The 23,448-nt window shown below is 39.0% G+C and overlaps 1 protein-coding gene across 5 annotated transcripts in view; it reads left to right on the top strand.

Annotated features, from left to right (window-relative positions):
• The window catches only part of OVCH2 (ovochymase 2), a 39,918-nt gene that overhangs the window by 14,681 nt on the left and 1,789 nt on the right, over nucleotides 1-23,448 (top strand). For 4 of the 5 annotated variants that reach the window (XM_056353216.1, XM_056353215.1, XM_056353217.1 and 1 more), the window contains 21 exons: nucleotides 1,873-1,980; nucleotides 4,345-4,454; nucleotides 5,145-5,236; nucleotides 6,385-6,557; nucleotides 7,476-7,571; nucleotides 8,002-8,153; nucleotides 8,810-9,005; nucleotides 10,420-10,443; nucleotides 11,850-11,940; nucleotides 12,043-12,176; nucleotides 12,579-12,719; nucleotides 13,731-13,861; nucleotides 14,258-14,351; nucleotides 15,162-15,293; nucleotides 15,685-15,765; nucleotides 16,412-16,598; nucleotides 18,104-18,173; nucleotides 18,739-18,937; nucleotides 19,221-19,372; nucleotides 19,721-19,889; nucleotides 20,305-23,157. In XM_056353216.1, the coding sequence (XP_056209191.1) occupies nucleotides 1,890-1,980; nucleotides 4,345-4,454; nucleotides 5,145-5,236; nucleotides 6,385-6,557; nucleotides 7,476-7,571; nucleotides 8,002-8,153; nucleotides 8,810-9,005; nucleotides 10,420-10,443; nucleotides 11,850-11,940; nucleotides 12,043-12,176; nucleotides 12,579-12,719; nucleotides 13,731-13,861; nucleotides 14,258-14,351; nucleotides 15,162-15,293; nucleotides 15,685-15,765; nucleotides 16,412-16,598; nucleotides 18,104-18,173; nucleotides 18,739-18,937; nucleotides 19,221-19,372; nucleotides 19,721-19,889; nucleotides 20,305-20,327 (2,538 nt within the window). In that variant the 5' untranslated portion in view covers nucleotides 1,873-1,889 and the 3' untranslated portion in view covers nucleotides 20,328-23,157. Of the gene's footprint in view, nucleotides 1-1,872; nucleotides 1,981-4,344; nucleotides 4,455-5,144; nucleotides 5,237-6,384; nucleotides 6,558-7,475; nucleotides 7,572-8,001; nucleotides 8,154-8,809; nucleotides 9,006-10,419; nucleotides 10,444-11,849; nucleotides 11,941-12,042; nucleotides 12,177-12,578; nucleotides 12,720-13,730; nucleotides 13,862-14,257; nucleotides 14,352-15,161; nucleotides 15,294-15,684; nucleotides 15,766-16,411; nucleotides 16,599-18,103; nucleotides 18,174-18,738; nucleotides 18,938-19,220; nucleotides 19,373-19,720; nucleotides 19,890-20,304; nucleotides 23,158-23,448 lie in introns of those variants that run through there. The other variant, XM_056353219.1, reaches the window with a different exon arrangement.

The raw sequence follows: 23,448 nt of genomic DNA, 5'->3' as shown, positions 1-23,448 counted from the left end.
TGGATGGCATCATTCCCAAGGATGTTGTTATGGGGGCAATCAGAGAGCTCTACTGCACATGGAACTGATTGTGGGGGCTTGGGGTTTTGTCCCTGCAAAATACAAATGAATTAATGAAAGAAAGCAGCCTTCAAAGTTTTAAATTAGAGCTGGAATGTTATTGGTGATGCAGGTTTCAGAAGTTGCAGAATTACGGATCTCCACAGGACCAGTGGGAAAACCGCAGTCTTAAAATGTTCTGTATATTTATAACAGAAAGAACAGCTGCAACTCAGAGTTTCTAGGACAGGGTTTGTATTCAGTTGTTTGTTATGAAATTGTCTATTTAGAGTAAAAGTTGTTTTTTGTTGTCGCCTCACTGGTAGAGGAAAAGAACAACAAAAACTTAGAATTAAATAAATACATAAATGATTGTTGAAATGTTGACTGATGGTGTGTTGGGGTGGGGTATTGCAAAATCCTTGGTCAAATAACAGAAAATATTCAATAGACCGGGGCTAATGAGTCAAGTATAAATTGTTTTCATTGGGAGCCTGTGCAGAATTAAAAAAAAAAAAAAAAATCTTGTCCATTGTGATGGTAACCACAAAAAGAGAAACTGTTTAATTACTGTTGCACCTTATTTTAAAAGAATATCTATTTTGCATTTACCTGTTGGCATCTTTAAAAAATGTAATTTTGATAAGTTAGGACTATGAAGGTGTTAAAGACTGAGATTTGTATTAACATGCACCTATTGTTTACATAGTGTTTCTGTCTTCAAAGTTGGATGCATTTCCCACGTGAAAATTATGGATGCTATGAGAATACAGAAGGTAGAAATACTGAATTATTTTTTACAAAGACGGAGGAAGCTGAGGATCTCAACCACTTAAGCCAAGAAAAAAACAAAGCCCCAAACAAACCCCCAGTGTTTTTCCCTGTCTTGTGTGAATATTTCTTTCCCGAGTAAATCTATTGCTTCTTTTGACTGTGATGTTTTACTTGGTGTTTACGTATTTCATATGAATTTAACTTTGGATAATATTTTAATTGTATTTACTGCTCTGTTCAGTCACTTGCAAGTCAGGCAATACTTGCTAAAACTGATCGAAGTTTTAAGTGGTGAGTTTGCAGGTAAATTGAACTTAGGCTTTTTGTTTTGTGAAAACTTTTAATTTAGCTGCTGATGTGTACCTTAGAAGGCTATTCAAATCCTAAAAAAGACACTTGCACTTAAATTGCTATTAAAAGCAGAGCTGAGCCATCAAAGTGACTTGGAACTGGTGCTGCTGATTGCTGACAGATTTTTAAAAGGCTGAGCCTGGTCGTCCTTAGTTGCCTTTCAAAAAAGGGATGTAAACACTGCTCTTTTAAAAATAAATGACTCTTTGATGCAGAGAGCTACCTTTGTCTTATACAACACCGAACATGGTGCCAACATAATGATAAGCTTTTGGTATATTTCTCAGGTCTGTAAAGCTGGGCTAAATACAAATTGTGCATGAAATAAAAAGTATTGCCTCTTCAAAAGCTGTAGAAATTGTAGGGGCAAATAGCAATTCATGTTCTGTTCATGTGTGTTCCAGTTTGATATCAACATCAGCCTGGATAAGCTGATGCTGGCAAAGCATGCAATAGTAACTTCATTTTGTCATTTTGCCTGAAAAAAACTTGTTTTGGGGAGGATTTTATCTAGTATTTTACAGCAAAGGCTTTAGTAATGGCATGTAAAAAAATCATGCTCTGTTAAATTTCAAAAACTTACTTGTGCAGTTAAGTTCTTTATGGCTGGTTTAATGAGTAACTTCTACTTCAATTAGTTGCTGTTCTCCTGCAGTGTAGTATTTGGGTTTCTTTTTGCCTATAAAGCCTCTCCCTGTCTTCTCTCAGTCATTTAGCACCCCAGGATGTGCACGGCCCCTGGTAAGCTGCAGTTACTCCTGACAGGGATAGTTTGTATTGCAGAGTTTCATGCTGCACCATCTGCTCTTCAGAAAGGTAGGATGAAAATTTCACTCGAGCTTTAACAGTTTTCTAAGTACTAGCGGTTTTGTTCTTAGGCAGTGACAAGCATGGGAATCGGTCCTGAAATAAAGAAGCTGCACTAGTTTCACCCTCTACGTTTTTGACCCTAAGAGCTTGCAGACCTAGACACAAGGTGGCATTAGTATAATCGGTCTAGTTTTCATTCTTTGCTTTTGTTCCAATCCAGGTCTGTAACTGACTGTTATCTTTTAATGAGTAATTCTTCCAAAACTTTTGTCAGATTCCTTGGTGATTTGGAATGAATAACATTAAATAAAAATGATTTATGATTAATTAAATAAATACTTTCAGATTTGCAGCAATTTAATGAAGGTCATGGTTTAGCATGTTATCTGTGGGCTGCAAACAGAGTACAGTGAGTCTTCTCTTCCATTGTCTTACATCTTCAAATCCAGAGCATTCTTTTGTGGTTTTTTTTGTTTTTTAGACAATTAATGACAACAGTTGTTCGTGTCTCCTTCATGAAGGTTTACTGATTTATAGTGAACAGGCATGGAAATCATGTCTTGGCTGTTAGCAAAACCATTTTGCTCCCATTTTAAATTTGCAGTATTAAAAAAGGGAAGTTTACAGCTTAATTTCCAAAATTCTGCCCGTCAGTTGTTTTCACTGTAAAAACTCTATTTTGGCTGTCAAAACAGGTGTGGTTTCTGGATCGTCTTAATAAGGTGCTCACTTAAGCAGTCCAAAGCACAGTATTCTGTAGAATGGTTTTCACTGGCTTCAGCATCCTGCCATGTGGGTGCATGTGATGCAGTTTACATAGAAAACTCTCATCCAACTGGTGAACACACTGGTCCTGAAGCAGTCGGGAATCTCTTGGGCTTACAAATATCAAGGCACTGTAGATTTTAGCCTGTCAAAATACAGATAATATGTTTGGTATAATATTAATATAATTATTAACTTGCAGTTTTTAAACCAGTCTCGCATGTTAGGAGAATAGACATATTTGATGCTGAAAGAAAAAAGGTAAGTTTTAGTTTGTGAATCTGTTTTTTTAAATTTTATTTATTTTTGCCCATTTTCCCAGTACCAAATTCCTTTTGGTAAAACCTAACCCCTTTTTTTTAAATTTTGTCTCTGTTTTCTCTTTCCCATTTCCGCACTGGTTTTTTGCCCATGGGAAAAAGGTGGGTGCAGTGAGAATTAGGAAAGAATGAAAAAAATCAGATAAATGAACTGGATCATTTCTATATAAAGCCTTTTTTATTTGAAAGCTAGGGTAACTAGCATTGTGTCAGCATTATTGTGACACTCTAATCACTTGCGTTAGCCGTGCTAATCCTGAGGATGATTACAAAACCCTTTTTGCAGGTATTGTAAGCTATATTTTATAGTTTGGAGGATCCTGTGATTTCCAGACAGTGTATACACGTATAGGTTCTCTGAATACAGCAACCTATCTGCCAAAACAACAAAACGTTCCAGGTTTATGGATGTTAATTTTTTCCCAATGTAGTGTTTAACAGAATTTGTAGTAAAATGTCTTAGAGATATGTTTGGCTTCAATAACTTTTCATACAGCTCTAAGAAAAAAAAATAATAATTGTGGCCACTGTTGGGTTTGGGAAGTACACTACAAAAAATTCCTCTGTTACAGTGTGCTGCTTGGCAGAATTTGCATCTGTCTTTACTAAAATACTGCCAAATCAGTGGTTATCACCACAGATACTTGTTTCTCTAAATAGACTCCTTTACAAACAAATATTGTCAGCTTCACTTAGCCATAGTAGATGATGATAATAGTGAGTTAAGAAGAAATAAAGTTGGTGCAGTAATAGATGTTCTTGAGAAATTCAGCCACTGTTGGTCATCAGGGTCTGTATGTTGTGCATATTGACCCTGTTTGTCCAAAATATTTTAAGTACAAATGGTGGGTGTAAAGAGATTTCTGAAAGCAATAACAAAACAGTGATTTAATGCCAAAATAATTCTGAAACTTGCTTGGAAGAGAATGTTGTCATTCAAAAAGTTAAAGTAAGCATGGACCTAACAAGAGTATTAAAATACGTACATATACACACATGCATTTGCTCAAGGAAGGTAAATTTTAGTATTTGTGATACAATTGAACCAAAAAGTGCTGGTTTGGAGAACTTCTGCAAAATAAAGTATGTTGCCTTTTTGTTAGCCCAGTTTAGCCTTGGTCTGGGCAGTTTGTGTTAGGAATTATAAGACGTGGTTCCTGTCATGGCAGAGGGACTGCACTGACCGCTGTGCCGGGCCATGCCTTCCAATTCTATGTTACCAAAAAAGCGGAAAACCTTACATCCAGACTGAATCCTTCCTTCCTTTCTCCCTTTTGCTTCTCAGATCCTAAGTGTGGGCAGAAGGTTCAAGAGGCAAAACCATGGAGTTACCTGAACCTATTCACTCGGATTGTTGGGGGAAGCCAGGTGAAACAAGGCACACATCCGTGGCAGGTTTGCACGAGCAAATGTGGCTTTATCTTCAGATATTTCTATGAAAAGTCCTGACTTTTCATAGAAATGACAAAAGCAGAAAACACTTGTACTGTGTGCTTACTGACACTTACGGTGTGTTGTTGAGTTCCACCCTCCTTCTATGAAAAGCAGCGAAGCAGATGGAGAGGACACAGAGCCTGTCCTACTCCCTAATAAACCTTTCCTTACAATTTTTTATTTTGTCTATCATCTTTTATGAAAGAGCATCTGTAGTTTAGCTTATCATAGAGAGGCATGGGTGAAACTGCTCAAAAATAGGTCACCAAAGGAGGTAGAGCCAGCCCCTTATTGTTAGGCATCTCAGATTTGTAGTGCTCCCAGTGACCTGCAAAGGAAAAATTCTCAACTAACTAGTGACCTTTACAGCATGCCGAGTACCTCAGTGACTTGGCATCTATTACATGTATGTTGCTTTTATGCAGGCACCAAAATCACTGCTGGAGGGAGAACAGCAGGGTTTAGGATCTCTTAGGCTCAAGGACTGTAAGAATGCCATGAAAGTGTGTTTGCTGAAAAAGCAGCATGTGCTTTAGCTACGTGAATCTTCACCAAGAGTACCTGTATGTACTCTCCCCTTTCTTCCTCAAATGCAGTCAGAGCAGATACAAAGATTTTCTTTATTTGGCATGCCTTCTTTCTGTGACGCAGGTTTCCTTGAAACGAAGTCAAAAGCATTTCTGTGGAGGCACCATTGTTTCTGCTCAGTGGGTGGTCACGGCAGCTCACTGCATCTTAGACAGGTATGGATGTGATATTTCAGGAGCAGGCTGCAGGTGCAGAAAAACATTGATTGTAAATACATGTGTGTGCTGTAGCATCTTGGTGGTGACTACTTACAGTTGCTACCCTTTTACTTGTAACCAATATTTTCCATGTTTTAACAGAAAGGGAGAAAACCCCCAAACCTTTGAACATCTCAAAAATAATTAAGAATGAAATAAACTTGCAAGGATTGGTGTAGACTGATTTTGGAAGTGTAGGTAAAAATCTGTACTTAATTATATTGATCAGGTGACTGCAAATTATTTTTTTAGTGGTAACATCTGGCAGAGTATATACACTTAAATGGGGAATGGGTGTAGTACTCGCCTCTTTCTTGCATGCTGATGATTTTCAGCCTTAGTGCTAAAAAAATAAAAATAAAGTCTGTAAATGTTGTATGGAAGCTTTCAGTTCTGATTCTGTAGTGGCTTCACTGAGGTATAATTCCCTTATAGTTAATACTGAATATTTGTACTTATGGTTCACCTGGAGTTACAAATTTCATCTGTATCTGGTATGTGATCACATCTTGGTCAAATTAGCCAATAACTGCAGAGTTTATATTAACTACAGAAGGACAGGCAGTGTCTAAATCGGCATAAAGCCTCCTGACACAAAAGTTATTCTTCAAGTTGGGTGAATAAATTTGAAGGAAGATAAAACGTTCATAATAATCGCTTTTGTGTTTCCTTGCTACACATCTGGTCTGGTACTAGAAGCCCCGGAGCAGGATTCACTATGTTTTTAAGGTATAAACTGAGAATGCTAGAGAAGTAGTCTTTTTTTTCTGTACTTTCCTGTGTCCAAATCTTCCCTCCTCCTTCAAAAAGTAGTGTGACTGAACATTTTTAAACATAGTAAGAGGACCTGGTTGCTTGGTGGACCACCAAGCCACAGTCAGGAGTGCAGCAAAAAGATTTTTCTTCTCAGTCCTTTTCATCTCCTGATTTTCTGCTGTGGGGCATGCTCGGCTCTTGCTGACCATACATATTAAGTGCTCTAAAACCTGCAGATGAAAGGTACTAGGTATGAGTAGTAATAACTTCTCTGTTTAAATACAACTAATTTTTTTTTTTCTTTCATTTTAAGGATTCTGTAGCTAAACTTTGGTTTTTCTGTTCTACAGAAACCTACTCCAGTACTTGAATGTCACTGCTGGAGAGCATGATCTGAGGATCAGGGAGACCGGCGAGCAGACGCTCCCTGTTAAATACGCCATTAAGCATCCCAGCTTCGACCCCAGAAGGCCGATGAACTATGACATTGCCCTTCTGAAGCTGGATGGAGCCTTCAACTTCAGTAAGGCCATAGTTACCTGTGATCTTTGTCAGCGGTGAAGGTTAAGGCCTTTGCTTCTCCCAGGTGCTGTGAAAAGCCTTGAAACTTGGTTTAAACCCATTTCACAGCTGTCAGATTATACCACTAAAAGTCTCCAGTGTATTTTGCAACTGAAGTATTTAAAATACCAGGCGTAAGTCAGATAAATGTATCAGCTGAGTTACATGTCTTCTTCAGACTTAATACTCCCTTGAAGGAAAAGGTATTGTTCTTTGTATGTGGGAGATGAAAATTCGAGCAGATAGGTGTGTTTATTTTTTTATCTAAAGTGTAGGTGGAGATTTCTGCCTCTGGTGAGCAGTAAAGCTAGCCAAAGGCAGAGCAGAGCTCAGAGCACATGGCAGGTACTGCCTGCCCCTTGCTCACCCCCCTCTGCTGTTTGCCCTCCTTTCCTTTCCTGCAGCAGGGATTATTTTCCATGGTGGCAGCACGGTCTGTTTCCATCTCATTTCTCGGCTGTATGCTAACTTTGCCTTATGGCCAGGTTTCTGGAAGGCTATTTCACATCAGTTTTATAAAAGTGGTGCATAGGAGAGTCCACCCGACACTTTGCTCTTCCAAAGACTCCAGCTCACATCATGAGGTTGCTTTTTGTTTGCCACCACAAATGTGAGCAACTACTTTTTCTAATAGTGATAGCAGCTAAGTTTAAACTGGGCTGATGCTTGTGGTGCTCATGGCTTTCTTTTCCATTCCAAAACACTATGAAGTGGAGGCACAGATCGACTGTCAAATGCCAGATTAATTTTTCAGTTGCCACAAAAATAACAATACTTTTTAGTAAAAAAAAATAACAAACAACAACTGACCGAGAAAGGAAGTTTTTTGTTGTTGTTCTTTCAAATAGTTATCAATAAAACTCATGTCCTTGTGTGGCAGGTTCTTCAGTTTTGCCAGCATGTCTTCCTGATCCAGGGGAAAAGTTTGAAGCAGGATACATCTGCACTGCTTGTGGTTGGGGCCGTTTAAATGAGAGTAAGCCACTCCAGTTGTTCTTTGACATTCAGGTTTCTCAGTGTCTTATTTCTGAAATTTCTGAAGCTAAGAGCCTGATTGCGTAGGTCATAGGCAGACCAGAAGAAACCATCAACTGGTCGTAAGAATTGTCATCTCAAAATGGGATCTTCTAGCTAGCTTCTCTGCCTGCCTGTGAATTACTTCAGAATGGCTCACTAGAATGTATAGCCCTGTGTTTCAACTTGGAAACATTTTGAAATTTATTCAGGTAAAACTGTGTTTGTATGCAAAACTGGATGTTTATCAGAATGTGCTTGTAACCATAAAATGGCTTGGAGCAAGCTTCCAACTAATTTTTTTTTGTGTATTAGCAGTAACTTTAAGCTCACCTTTCAGCATTTCTTATGAGCGTTTTTGGGTTGCTCTTTTTTTTTTTTTTGTATTTCAGATGGAGTACTCCCTCAGGTCTTATATGAAGTCAATCTACCAATCCTAAACAACAAGGAGTGCTCAAGAGCATTATCAACTTTAAAGAAACCCATCCAAGGTGACACTATAATGTGTGCTGGATTTCCTGATGGAGGAAGAGATGCCTGCCAGGTGAGCTGAACTTAGTCGTGTACTCAAGCGTGTTTCTCAGAAGCTCACACTTTGTGCCTGACTGAGTGAGCGTGTCTGTTTTGGTGCGTGTGCATTCTGGCATATGAATTTTTTCAAAGGTTCTGTATGGGGCAATGCACTTAATTACATGATTCCATTTTAATTATTGTATGAGCTGTATGACAGGTACCTGAGAGCAGTTTTGGAGTGTATCCTAGTGCAATAATGCTGAGGGCTTTCTAACTTCAGAACACTTGGTAAATTGATCAGTTAATGTTGCTAAGATCCTGAGGAGGGAAGTAGAAAAGGTTACCTTGGATTACAGGAAGGAAAGGAAGTGAGATAAAGGTTAAGTGTTCCTTGTCATGGGGGATAAAAGAAAAAAAGCTCCTCACTCCCTTTTCCATGCTCAAACACAACAGATGTGCACCCATAAGGGAATAAGCTTGTCTTTCCCCTTCTTGACAATCCTGACTAAACACAACAAAAAAATAAAGCCTCTTTCTTCACAGGTGTTGTAAAATTACTATCCCCCACTTTGCAGATTTGTTAGTATGGCTCAAAAGAGAACGCAGTGAACTCTGTTAGGCTTGCTCAGCGGGGTACACGTGCGTTTGTAGGCTGTGAGTTGTGGGCTTTGACTTGTTTTTTTACAGGGAGACTCAGGAGGCCCTCTTCTGTGTCGACGTAAGCATGGTGCCTGGACTCTGGCTGGTGTGATTTCGTGGGGCATGGGGTGTGCTCGCGGCTGGATAAGTAATGAGAAGAGGAAGCATTATGACAGAGGATCTCCGGGAATATTCACAGACCTCAGTGCGGTGCTTTCTTGGATTCAAGAGAACATGAGTGCTGGTATTAAGTCTTCACAGTAATGTGGCTCTCACTTGTCACAGCTTTTCTGTCTCATAATAATACTTAATTTAATTTTATCTTTTTCAAGATGTAACACCTATATTTTCCCATTTTTCCTAGCAAAGCACTATAGCATTTCACAGTGCCTTTAATTAGAAGCATTGCGAATGTTTGCTTCTCTTCCACATTGCCTCCTACTTGGAATATATATGTGTGTGGGCATGTATGTATTTTTTTTATTTTAAGAATGGTCCTTTTATCCAGCTAGCCAGTTAGCCTGGTATTTTAAAGTGGAAATTCACCAGTTGAAAGTATCTGAAATTCCATACACACCTCTTCAAAGTTACTTGTCATTTTTCTCAGCTAAAATGTGTTGGATCAGACATTTGACTGCCTGGGGAAAAGCTCTCAGAAGGGCTTTTGCTTACTCTGCCCAAAAGGCTACATACGTCCTCTGTGCAGGGAAACAGTATGAAAATTATCCATCACTTCCAAAGGCATGGAGCTGGAGATATAAATGACAGTCTGTCCACGGGTGAACTTCACTCAGAACATTAAGAAACATTTTCTTCCAGTTTGGGCTATTCTCATTAAAAGTTATCAGAGACTGTGTTAAAATTTGTGCAGAGAACAGAAAAAACTGAGGAGGGGTGTTTAAGAGGTTTTGCTAGAAAAAAAATTGTGAGGGAAAAAAATTAAATCTTTCCTATTAGAAATCAGCTTCAACTGGTGATTGAAAAAAGAAATGGTCATGATGTCGGAGAAAAATGAAAAGGTTCTGAAAAATATTTTGGTTTTAAATTTTAAAAAAGAAAAGAGGGTCTTTTTATTATAAATTTGCTAGTTGGCCCATTTTATTATCAGGGAAAAATACAATTAGCTATTGCGGTAATTCAAGTGTGTTGGCTCCAGTGAAAAGAAAAAAGCGATTTGATAGGTAAAGTGAAAACACAGTTCTCAATTGTATTGCACTGAGTTTTGCTTGCTAGCTCTTTTATAGTCACACTGGTGCAAAAGATCTTAACCGTAATTGCTGTCAAGCTTAATGTCTCTGATACGATGCTAGCAGTTAGATTCTGCTACCCTTACCTGAAATGTGTAGTATTTACTCAGCAAGTGCATAGAAAGATAGTATGTGGCTCAGACTGAGCGGTGGCCTATCAATGCAATGTATGGTTAATTCTAGAAGTGGCTACTCCAGAATTGTTTATTCCAAAGCCAGCATTGCCTGAACTTGAAAATTTACTAGTATATTGAAGGTACTGTGTCCCCAAGAAGCATTTGAATTTGCCTTAGTGCTAGCTGTATAAAATTACCATTTAACACAGATAAAAATATAGCCTACATTGTGAATACGAAACTACAGTAATTTATTCTTCTTTTTCCACCCCTTTCCCTGTCCCTCCTTCATTAGATCTGAAAATGAAAAGCTCCACAGGTGAGTATGGTGTTCTTTCAGTATCTTCTGTCTGTGTTGGAGCATAAAAAGACCCCAAAATAGTCTGATATATAAACTTGAAGGAAGAAATGTGAAGAAACTTGACTCATCAAAGCACTTTTTAATGTATACTTTAAATATATACTTTTTTTCCTCCTGGTTCTGTAAAAAAAATAATTATTACTTAGGTAGGGTTGTACTGGTGATTTAAAAAAGGAATTTTCCTTAAGGCAGTTCCACATATAAAGCCATGGTTTTATTGAAATGTAAATAAATTAATGGGGAAAATGTAGAACAGAACATCAAGCAATACATGAAATCTAGTGAAGCTGATTATGTGAAAAAAATATAGATTCTAAATGGAAAATATGAGTTAAATTAGTAGTACTTTTGTGCAGTCTATGATGAATCTGTCTACTTGTCTGGTGTCTATTTCGATGAATAAAATGCAAAAAAGTACCCCCACAGAACACAACCCCAAATGTAACATTTTAAAATTGAAGTCTTACTTTGATTCTGCCACGTTTTTGTTCTTTTTGGATGCTCTGTTTGTTGAGGTACGAGGTCACATAAAGATACTACGAACAACTCTTGTGAAGTAGATCTTAAAATTCTACTTTTAGTAGCCTAGAGTGAGATTTCTCAGATGATAAATGAGCTTGGGCACATGGTCAGTTTGTATAGACTTGCTGTGGCCAGTGAGAATTGGGTATTTAAGTGCTGGTTTTGTCTTTTTGAAATTTGTTACTGGTCTTCCCAGGATGCTCCAGGTAAGATAATCTTCTAAGTACATGACTCCTTGAATTTGTTTGCATATACATAATTGTTGATAAACGTCTCACTGGCTTACCTTGCAAAGAGAAGAAAAGGCAAGAGGAGGTAATTTTTGTAAGTAATTGTGTTTCTAGTGACACTGATCTGGAGAGGAAAGCTTCTGCTTCTTCTATTAAAGTGTCTTTAATACCATCTTGTACTGTTGCAAAAGCCTCCTGCTGTAACATAACTAAGGATGTTATTACAAATGGGCTGCAATGAATGCTTTTCTTATGTCCTGAGGTATGTGTTTTCCCTCCCTGAAAAATATTTATACTGAAATCCTCATTTAACAAATAGTTTCTTTAATGTAAAAAGCAAGGGCTGCTATTTTGCAATAAAATATGATAGTGTGTTGGCAGTGCTTCGTTTTTGCTCCCAAATTATGCGTTTTAAAAGTGACTTACCATAATTCCAAATAAAAGAGAGCAGAGAGAAGACCCAGCATTAGTCTGCCCGCAGAAACAAGGCATGGCTAAACACTCTTGTGAGTCTCACAATATTCTCTAGACGTTTGAGCTTTTTGGTGGAACAAATGATTGCATGTGTGTCAAACCTGATTCCTTCTATTTTGTTTTAATTCTACAATGCAGCATTTTGTAGCATTCAGGATGGCAAACTCCCTGACAGTGAAGGAGAATTACATTTTCCTGGAAGTCCCAAACAGTTCTATCAAAACCACCAGTAAGTACACAGATCGCAGTCTTTTCTCAGAAACTATTCCCTATACCAGTGTAGTTGGTTTTTGTTGCAGTTTTGTGAATGGGAACTCGTTTGTGATTCCAGATTGTGTGTATGGACTCTATTTGTACCCGAAGGGAATTATATATTGCTTCGGTTTTCCCACTTTGATATAGAGCCAGAAACGTTTTGTGACTATGATTCTTTATCAGTCTATTCAAAAGACAACAGACTTGTTGGTGAGTTGCGCTCCCTTTATTCCTTGAAATAAGCCGTCAGTATGCCTTTTTATTCTAACAGCAAGTACACCCCATGAGGACATGGCGGTTGATTATGTTTTACTTACGTTTTCATGATGGATACCTTGTGACATATGATCTAAAATAAAAGACAAAGAGTGTGGGAGGAGAAAAGAATGGAAAACGCCTGGTATGGAACTGTGTCAGCATAGAACTTGCTGGTGTCAGTGATTCTCAGTCATTAATAGTTTGCATCTCTATGGGCTAGTGGATTAATAGGGAATGTAGAGGAATGAATAAGCAATACCCTTTTCAGCCTAAAATGCTTATAGCTAAATGGTACATGCAAGTTTTCTCAAGTGACTAAAGACTTTAAACAGTGATTATTCTCTAATATTTCAGGGAAATTCTGCGGAGGAGATCTTCCATTACCTATTTTGGTTGGCTCCAGTAGTATAAGGCTGAAATTTGTTTCTGACAGCAAGGATTATGGAACTGGTTTTTCCATGACCTACAAAGCTCTTACACCAGATATTCTTCCTGGTAAGTCTAAGTAACACACCTGTCTGCACACTCGGGTGGTGACCTGGAAGACAAAATTCAGGAGAAAATAAATCAGAGGAAGCTTCTATGATGTTTCTGTGTGGATGATGCTATGGCCAAGGTTAGTGTGGTTAAGCTGCCGCGTGAAATTGTGGAGAAACTGGGATGCCCGAAAGAGATAGGTGTGAGATGGTGTTTAACTTTACCTCCTCTCTCCACTTTATATGAGATCTCATTCCTTCCCTACTTCAGGATGCTTTAACACTCAATAACATTAGTCAGTTGAGCAGCATTTCCAGATGAAAGCTGCTTTGCTAGTCCCAGGCATGCTTTCATGGAGGGGCCCGGAGGCAGGCCACTAATGCTAACATACATGTCATGGAGAACTGCTTTCGGTTGTGCTGCGCAGAGTGGTTCACTCTCGTTAGAGAGCAGACCCAAGGGCCATCTGCTGAGTCTGGGCAATCTAGATACAGACAGACACCTGTGTACCTGTTCCTGCAGCTTTTCCAGCTAGTTTCTTTCCTTTGCAGAGTGTAAGGGCGGAGTGTAGGGAGGAATCCTCTCTGCGGGGCCTTCCCACTGTATAGTCCCTCAGGAGGACATGTCCTGTGGTTATGTTTTACGTCTCCACTTTCCTCTCCAAAGAAAGTTGGCAAATGTTCTTGTGACATGCTGGTATCCAGCTCTTCTTTCACCCCACACAGGTGCCTGTGCCTGCAGTGCTGTGCACTGCCTGTAGTGAAAAGGGAACGCTATAGTCATGGGTTGACTTGTTCTTCTGCCTGGGAAAAGATTAAACATTTTCTTTGCATCTTTTTCAAACAGAAGGATTTGGCTTGCTGCTCTTTCTCAGCTGTGTGAAAACACCACAAGACTTTTTCTGGATTTAATTTATCTTCCTTTTTTTTTTTTCTTCTTTTTGTTTTTTTGGGGGTTTGGTTTTTTTTTTTGGTGAATGCGTTAATAACAAATCACGGTACCTCTATTTTTGTTTTCCTGGATTTCCAGATTCTGGCTGTGAGTCCTTAGCTGTCCTTTTTGAAGAAGGAGTGTTACAAAGTATGCACTATCCAGAGCGCTACACCAACATGGCAGACTGTCAGTGGATTATTTGTGCGCCGGAGGACCATGTCATCAAGGTATAATATGAGTCCTTCTTGTGGCTACAGAATGGAAGTAGGCACCACTGAGGTAACAAGAAATTATGCAGCTGAGGGCAAGCAAGATCAAGCCAAATAAGCTTGAATAATGCTGCTGGGTGCAGTTAAGAGAAAGAACTTCCCATTTCAAAAGCCCAATAGGTTCTGATTTCTCCTTTAGGTTACAGTAAAACAGGATTTTCTGGTTTAAATTTCATCGTGACAGATTCTTGTAGCAAATGCACTATGTTATGTACCACCTGTGAGAGGTCTGTATGTCACAGAAACCAAACCCTGAAGGAATCATTGAGAATACTAAAGGCCCTGCTGTAGATCTTTGAAATTTTTCTGTGTGAATTTAACAACAAGGTTCACCTTTTCATTTTTTATTTAAAGCTTACATACCAGTCTTTTGAAGTAGAAGAGAGTGAAGATTGCTCTTACGATGCCGTGACTGTGTATGAAGATGTGGGGAAACAGGAAGAAATTGGTTTGACTTTTTTGATTTTTGACATACTTTGGGGATGACTTATTTCTTCTACAACTTTTACTAGCCCTGTTTTACAGTCTAAAATTATTTGCTTCAGTAGTCTTAGATGATGTTAAAGGTACTAGTTTCAGTACCTTGAAAAATACTTGCTGTTATTGCTGCTTCTGTTCCATTTACAGAGGCAAAGCTACATTGAACAGAGTAGTTTTGTGTATATAAATTCTATATGAAATTCAGTTCTGAATTCATGTAAATAAAGAAAAGGGCATAACACATTATTATTTTTTTTTCCTATGGTAATGGTTAGTCAGAGAAAGCACTTGTGAGGTCTCCGTTCCAGGGTCTTCACTCCAGATGAGCATTCCTGTAGTTCTTGCCACCTTGCTGGAGATTCCTCTGGCTTACGCTGAATGAGAGGAAGACCTTTCCCAATCAGCTGGTTTCAGCCCTTGCTTGATGCTGCTGCTGGGATTAGTACTAGCAGATGGTGGTGTTGAAACACTAATACGGAGGAATCATGTTTCCAGTGTGTTCTGTATGTAATGGCAACTGATGAGTGTGAGTGCTGCAATAGACTCTTGTGAAATAATGCAAGAGTCTTGTTGTTCTTTGAGATAATTACTGAATAAGGACAGACTGTCAGGAGTAATAGAACAGTCCTTCAGCCTCAGTCTGCTTATCTTTGTTCCTCTCTTGTACAAAGTTGTGTTTTACCCTCCTGTGTGAGAGCTGGAATACACAGACTGTTGGGTACCCACTGTTGAAAAGTACGTGATAATCTGCAGCGAGACTTTGCTTTCTCATCTTTAGCTAAATCTTGTGGATTCGCCCTCCCAGCACCTGTTCTAAGCTCCTCTGCTGTGATGCTGGTTGTCTTTCACTCTGATGAGACAGAGACTTTTGGAGGATTCAGAGCTACAATCTCGTTTGTTCATGTGTCAGGTAATAAAAGTAACTTGGGAAACTGCCTCTTCGGGGCAGCACAAAGGGCCTTTCAGTGAATCTGGCCGTTCAGAATTATTTTCATCTAACAAATTGTTTCAGTGAAATAACTGTATTGTGAACTTATTGAGGCATTTAAACAAAGGGTCTGTTGAGTGAGTGAAGAGAAACAATGAATCTACCCAAACCCTGAGAGTTTTATTTTGTGTAAAAGTGTTTTGGTGCATTTTAAATGGCACTTTACTACCATGTAAAGATTTAATAGCACAGATCCCTACAATAGAAACCTATTCCTTCTACAGAAATTATAATAAAGGAAATAAAAGTGATTTTGTAATAAAAATATCACTCAAGACAGCCTGCTAATGCATTTGCTTTTTTTATTTGCTAGATTTAGACACTTTGGATTCAACTAGTGAAGAAGAATTTGAAGATGTGGATATGATTGAAGAAGAAATACAGGATACAACAGGTAAGCCTAAGTTACATTTTCTTCATGGGAATAGGGAGTACCTTTTGGACTATAATTTAAATGGTGTTTTCTCCAAATATTTAATGGATGCAGTTGTCTCAGAATTTTTCATTAAGATATTTTGAGGAAATAAAAAGATGAACAGTAACACTTCTAGCTTTGGCTTTAGAATAGCAGAACCTATGTTTTTTGTGTTTCCTTCATCTTGTTAAGTCATTTTCAGCAATGTAATGACATTATTTTAGCTTGTATGTTAGTTTACGCCTACTTGGTTTGAAAGTAGTTGCAAAAAGTACAGAGTGGTTGAAAATAATAACCAGTATTTTAGAACTTCCCTTACTCCCCACGCCCCGGGTACTTGCCAGGAGAATGGCATGAGTCCATATTCATTGTAGATTTGAGGCTAAAACTTGTGAAGGTAAGCAGTCGCTTTCATCTTGGGAAGTTCTGTTTTTGTTAAGATCATCTCCTCATGCTAGTTCTAAACATTTGGATCCTTTGTAATGAGTTAAGTTGAAAGATGTAGCAAAAAAGGGGAAGAGGGAAGCCTGAGAAGTTGTGGGATTACTCTTAAATGGACAGTTATTTGCTTCTCCAAATCTTAACCTCTAAAGACTTCTTGACACATCAGTGCTTTCTGTTTCAGATGATATTTGTGGTATGCCTTCAAATCAGCCCAGGTTCATCTTCAGTAGGATAATTGGAGGTGAAGAAGCCGTACCATACTCATGGCCTTGGCAGGTCAGTGTACAAATTTCAGATGAGCATATCTGCGGAGGAGCAGTTCTTGCCAAAGAATGGGTTGTCACAGCTGCTCACTGCTTTAATTCTAAGTAAGTACACTGGGATGACCCCTTCCTTGGGAACATCTGTAATTGTGTGGTGCATCTCTGCAGCGTGGTGGTTCTGCCCAGGGTTGCTGGCACAATTTCGGTTACCACCTACTTACAGCTCACATTGGCACTGGTTCTTTTGCTCCACACACGTACTAGGATCATAGTGGCTACTAAGGAAGTAAGTAGCCTGCTTCTGTAGGCTTCATTTTTGTTAAGATCAGTTTTCAGAAGAGATGACAAGATACCTTGTCATCCATCACTGACTCTAAGGTAACTTCCTAGTGTTTCAGTAATTTACAGAGCATGTTTCGTCCAGGTGGAATCAACCTATACAAAAATTTAAAAAATGACTGAATTTGTGTAGATTTTGGAGGGCATACAGGAGGCTTTTGTGCACAGTGTTGATGCCATTCCCTTACTAAGAACGTGTCAAGCTGTTAAATCAGATTACATGGAAATTTTTCTGTCTTTATTGACAAAAGGGTAGTCTACGTGACTTTTGGATTCTTTAAAAGACTTTCTAAACTGCAATTTGTTTATTCATCTCTTAGGCTGTACCTGTTCTGAAGTTTAGATTAATCGCAGGTACATTAATTTAAAGTTCACATACACTGGGTAACTAAAATATTTTTTAAAAATCCTCTCAGGATTGCTGATAATTAGGTATTCTGGCCTGTTTTGAAATAAAGTTGTAATTACTTTAAAATGAGGGTCAGCTTTCAAACGCCCCGAATGCCAAAGATGCCTAGACGTCTATGTTCTCCATTTCTTTGATTCTCTTCTCCACCCCCACAAAACTGGGGATCTGAAATGCAAGTGCTGTTTTGAATTTTGGGCATTGGCTTCCAAGTTTCTAAATGTCAGTTTGCAAAATTCTGTGTCAGGAGCATTGGCTGATGGTACTGCTTTAAGAGCTGTTTTAAGGAGGAATTCTCTATGGCACATAGCCATCACATTAGAATTTGCATACATGACTTAACGATTCTACGCAACTAATTTCATCAGGGAGTTATGACAGATTTTCAGGCAGTGAAGAGGGTTTGGTTAAGAAACCAAAGGATGAAATGAAATATTGCTGTTGCATTTCTTGATACCATTTGATAGGTAGTAATGTTTTGAAGATTACGCATTTTTTTATTAAGAAGGTAGGGACCACCACTGTCCCTGGATGATGTAGACTGTGTAGGCCTTGTGTTCTGCATCAGGCACACCCAGTCCTTATAAAAGTGACCTTTCCCTCAGTTCACTATATGTTTGAAAGGTCCTGTTGCCTCAGCATGAGAATATTTCATGCTCTCTAGAAGTCAGTGGGAAGATTTCCATAGATTTGCACGGGAGTATGGGCCTCAGAAGTTATTGGCCCAGGAATACGTAGGGCCCTAGTATCTGTTTTGGGTGGTGGAGGTTTGAAGATTCATAGGTTTCAAGAATAAATATTATATTATACCAACCTGAGAACGTACGTATCTTTTTTTCTTTTTTCTTTTTTTTTTTTTTTTAAGGGAACTATACACAGACTTATGGATGGTGGTAACAGGACTTCATGATCTTACGGAGCAAGAATACAGACAGGTACTATAAGTTCTGCTTAATAATAAAATATAAATCAATCTTATAAAATAGTTTTAAATGTAAATGCATCTCCAAAAATGTTGATGATGCAGCCATCTAACAGCCTGCATGCTGACCTTAATCTGCATTTACACAACAGCATTTGTGTGACTGTCAGAGAAGTTGTCACCACAGATTTGTGCCTCCACCAGCAATGAACTCTAAAGCTCAGTATCTTGGAGAATGTGTGAATGAGGAGTGTATTGTCTTTAGATTATCTGGTGCCTATTACTAAGACAGAAATAATTGGGGCACAACCTTCCACTTTGCTCAGACTGGACAAATGTTTTTCCAAGGCCCTCTGCCTACACTTGTTGGATGGAGTTTCCTGCATGTTCCCTGATTCATGTCCAAGAAGCATAATCTTGACTTAATATAAGAAACCCGGTGGCTTCAGCAGCTGCTTTTAAACGTGTCCTCCTCTTTATTCATGCATCTTGTATTTGGCCTGAAAACTTAGGAAACCAAAGTTCCTGACTTGGATTCCCAAGGCATTCAGAAAATGTCAATGTCCTTGCTTTCCTAGAAAAGGTCAGTCAAGCAGTATATTATACATCCAAGTTTTAACAAGACCACTATGGACTCTGATATTGCCTTACTGCAACTGACTGAGCCCTTAGAATTCAACCATTACGTGCGCCCGGTGTGCCTCCCCGCTGCCCAGGAGGAGGCGGTTCAGCCCTCGAGGGTGTGCGTTGTCACAGGATGGGGTGCGCACGAAGCAGGTAGGCACTCTTTGCTGTTTTGAAGGTTGAGCATGCTATAACTGTGTTTTAAATACTGTGTTCTGTGTTGTAACATTCATTCTGTCTATACGTTAGTTTGGGGAGAACAAACGTTAAAAAGTTTTCACTTGCGTAAGTTCAGCTGGACATGCAGGGAAGTGGGTGGGAGGAAAGGAATCAGATGATTTGGATTGAGACCATTTGAAAAGGGGAAGAGCAAAGCTTCTTTGTGGAATCACAAATTCATGCCTCTGCTGGTTTCTGAGATGTCTTTTACTTCAAGACAGAGAAAAGGGGAAAAAACTGCATCAGCTGGAAGTCCCCATCCTGGTGCTTGATGCGTGTCAGAGCTATTACATAAATCTTCCTACTAAAGTGACCCAGAAGATGATCTGTGCTGGATTCCCTCTGGAAGAAGGCAAGGACTCATGCACAGTAAGTTGCACACATCACCTTTGCCTTCTGACACTTGGGGTATGGCCATGGTGGGTTCTGAAAAGGGGTTAAAACCTCTGGAAAGTTAAAACCTCACTTAAAGCTGTTTTCTTGCAAACAGGCTGTAGGTGATTTACAGCGAAAGACTCCTTAATAATAGTAGGATTTTAATTACTCATAGGGCAAAAAGTGCTACTTCCCTTGAACACAGGCTGTTTCTTTCTTTGCCTTTTAAAAACAGAAACCCCCAAACATATGAGCAGCTGGGACCTTTCGTAACTGAACTGGTATTTTAAAAGCATAAGGAATGTTGTTAGCTCATAACAAGATTCCTTTGTCCTTGTGCAGGGTGATTCTGGTGGCCCATTAGTTTGTCCTTCAGAAGATAACTCAGGATTTTACACCCTTCATGGAATCACTAGCTGGGGCTTGGGATGTGGAAGGAAGAGCTACCCAGGAGTATACACAAATGTCGGTGTTTTTGTTGACTGGATCAAGCAAAGTGTTAATAGTAGTGGTATGTATAAAAAAAAATAAAATTAAATGCATCCTTTTGCTATTGCTAGATGCTTAATGTGAGGTCTTTTCCAGGGTGTCATTTTTATATTTGGGTGCCCAGCACTTTCTGAAATCTTGGCTGTTTAAACCGTCCCTAGTTAAATGCCCAGAAACAGACAAATTAAATCAGTAGTCACTTCTGAAAATGTTATTTCTTCCACAGGTATTATTATTCCCTGCTCTGTTGCATTTTTTTATGTCATTTGATATGTTTTTCTTACTGCTGCTTTGCTGCTTTGTTTCTCGGAGTTGGGAGGAGGTAGGGAGGCATGAACTGACGCATCATGACAGCAGAGTCCACTTCGACAAATTTACAGTCTGCCTTTGATGATCTTTGTAAAGTTTACCCTGTTTTATTTTTCTCCTGTTTGTAGATCTCCCCATTTTCACGGTGTGACTGCCAAAAGAGCAGTTCTGCTGGACCACATTGTGGAACACTTGCAAAGCACAAATGTCACTGAAAGCAGAATTTGGTGAGAGTGTGTTAGTTCACGATTGGTGAACAGATTCCGAAGTACCTGATACTTACTTACCCTGGTGAATTTACTGCTGATTTACCCAAGTTGAGACTTTGGCTTTACATGTGTGTTCTTGGGGCAGACACAAGTTACTTGCAGGACACTCTGTTAATCTATCTTAGAAGGAAAGAAAACGAAAATAAGTGACCGTGTACATTACGCCAAGCATGTCCTTGAATGTAGTACTGGAGAGCATAAAAACACTGCAGAAATGAGATTAAATAAGTGCCCGTATAAAACAACAGAAGGGGCAGTCACTCATCCTTCCATTAAGGTCAATGAGTGTTACCTCTGACTCTGAGAGGACCTAGGCAGTGGCAGTAGTGGTGCAACCCTGAGGAGCAGAAGAACATTATCTAGTCATTAGTGGAGCGAATCAATCCAAATGCTGGGAAAAGAATATTTTTCATACGGTTGCTTTTTTAACAAATTGCATGTTGTTTATTGATTCAACAGATAGAAGTGTTTGAAAAGAGAAGTGTTACAGGCCAAGGGCCTTTGGCACCATGCAAGAACTTTGGCGAATGGCTAGAAGCTATCCTATTGAGCTGTGTTATGGAATGAATTACATGTAATGTAATTAAAGAGGTACTGTGTAATCCACATACTGCAAACAGAGCGCATGTACTTGTAAATAGAGGTTTGTTTGATGCCCAAATGGCTGCTTACACAAGAAATTGGGATGACAGGCTGCAATTAGCTTTGCAGACTGTTCTGTGCGGAGTCTTAGTGTTTAGAAACTAGATCAGTATGATAGTATAAAAGTTTAATCCTTCTCACTCAATGGTCCAGAAAATAACTAGAAAGTAAGAAAGATATCTCATTTTGTTTCTGTTGATACTAATGGCAAAAGTCTTTCAAGATGTGTTTCCCCTACATGCATTTGATGCCAATAACCCTGCTTTTTAGATGACATTAGTTTAGAACTCAACAATTTTTTTAACAATAGAATTTAGTTCCGTAGCTAGGGTAAAAAACATCTCTCTCTACCTTTACTCTCAAATGACTATGATAAACATTTTTTCACCAGTTTCTTCTCTTCACTGTAAAGTTTTAGGCAAAATCCCACAAAATAACCTGAAGCATGAGCTTTCTGTGAAAATGTGAAAATACTTCATGGTGGAGGGACTATGGACAAATTCAGATTAAGTGCAAGGCACAGCTGTACTACGTTATTGATAGAGTGTGCGTGTTCTATCTTTGATAAACTCTCTGAAGAGGTCTTCAGAGAGCAATGGAGGGGGAATATCCTTTGTAATTCTGCATTATGGAAGTCTGTTAATGTTCAGTTATGGTGGAAGTTGCTATTAGCTGACTATCTCAGTTTAACTATGCTGGGAGCAGATGTGTCTAATCACTTGGTTGCTATTCTGTTTTGCGTAACAGGAACAAGATGACTTAAAATACCTGTAAAGTTTTTATCTGCTTATTAATTTAAAATAAAGATACCAGGTGGGAGTGTTAAGTGAAAAAATAAAAAGGTGGGAGGACAATGGCAAAAAGAGGTGCTTCTCTTGAACACAGGCTGTTTCTTTCTCTGCATTTTAAAAAACAGAAACTCCCAAACATATGAGCAGCTGGGACCTTTTGTAACCGCACTATAGGTGGTATCAGCTGTGCTAGCCCTATTAAACACAGTGGTTAAATGCTGATATATAGATATCTCTTACAAACAATTCCTTTCATATATTCAGAATGCTACCTTAAATTATTTGTATATGATCTGATTGTTAGGGTACGTACTTTTTACTTCACTGCACGATGTTGACCTTTTGAGTTTCTCCTAGTATGGTTTTACAAGTCTTATTTTGCTTTTGTTGTATCTTTTTAATGTATTGTAAGCTGCCAGTATCCTTTAGCAATAATGTGAAGTGTTTTGTGATGCAAATGAAATCTGATTTTAAAAAAATATTTTCAATGGAGTTCATGGAATTGTGTTTTAGTTTTTACAAAATTTACATGAACTGCGCTTTAATTCTTGACAGTTCCGTGAGGCTCTCCTGAATCCTACAGTCAAAAGGTAGGATACTAGTAGCCTGCCTGAGTACCGAGGTAGGCTCAGGTTCCCTGCCTGCTTAAAATCTGCGTATAAACCACCTTCTGTTGGCGTGTAAGTAAAAATACCGTCTTTGTAATGTGACATGAAAACAAATGAAGGCTTATTGCATTGTTCATCGGCACTGGCCTAATATTTGGAATAAAAGTCTATGTCCAAAAATATCTCGTTCTGACCTTTGGTTAACGTGAGCACCTGTAAATCTTTGTGGTTAGCTCTGAAATGGTAGTCCGGCACTGTATGTGTGCATGGGCACAGGTGCTGGGAGTCCAGCTGCATTGCCGGTGATGCACTCACACAGCCTTTGCAATGGGTATTAGAGCGTTTTTGCAGCTTTTATTGGAAAGGGAAGATCTTCTGTCGTTAAAGCATGTCTGCAATAGTACAGAAGAGGAGGCAGTTGTGTGAAATCTGGGTTCTGGCTATATAGTTACCAACGTTAAACACATCGTTGATCTGTGACTCTGTGGCATTACCTCTGTGAATTCTTGGTTCATCATTCTTTTACTTTGCCATCTCTTCCTTTTCCAGCTGAGGGCAGCATAGTGGCTGACTGGTTTTGGTTGCTGGCCCTCCTGCGTGCTCTCAGATGAAGCCAGAGGAGCAATAGCAGGGTGGCATCCTGTCCTTCCTCAGATGTACTGTGCCTGGAGGTATGCATGCCATGCTTTTCCTGACTCTTCTTCGACAGTGGGTCTGCCCGAAAGGATCTAATGGACATTGTATTTGGGTGTTAGTGTAGAAGAACTATATTCTCATGTGATCTTTCCAGGTTTTTTCTCTTTCCCCTAGACTTTTTTCCTTTCTATTTTTTGAGGACAAGTGGCACAAAGGCAGTTTTTTTCTTGCTTAGGAAGCCATTTGCTGTCATGTATTGGATGCACAGAAAGACCGTTTTATTTCTTCATCTTAAGTAACTAGACTTGGTTCTTTGCATGCTTTCG

Source organism: Falco biarmicus, chromosome 10 (assembly GCF_023638135.1).
Source record: "Falco biarmicus isolate bFalBia1 chromosome 10, bFalBia1.pri, whole genome shotgun sequence".
NCBI classification, from domain to species: domain Eukaryota; kingdom Metazoa; phylum Chordata; class Aves; order Falconiformes; family Falconidae; genus Falco; species Falco biarmicus.
Note: the sequence above shows the minus strand (reverse complement) of the source record. Positions and strands in the feature narration are given on the sequence as shown.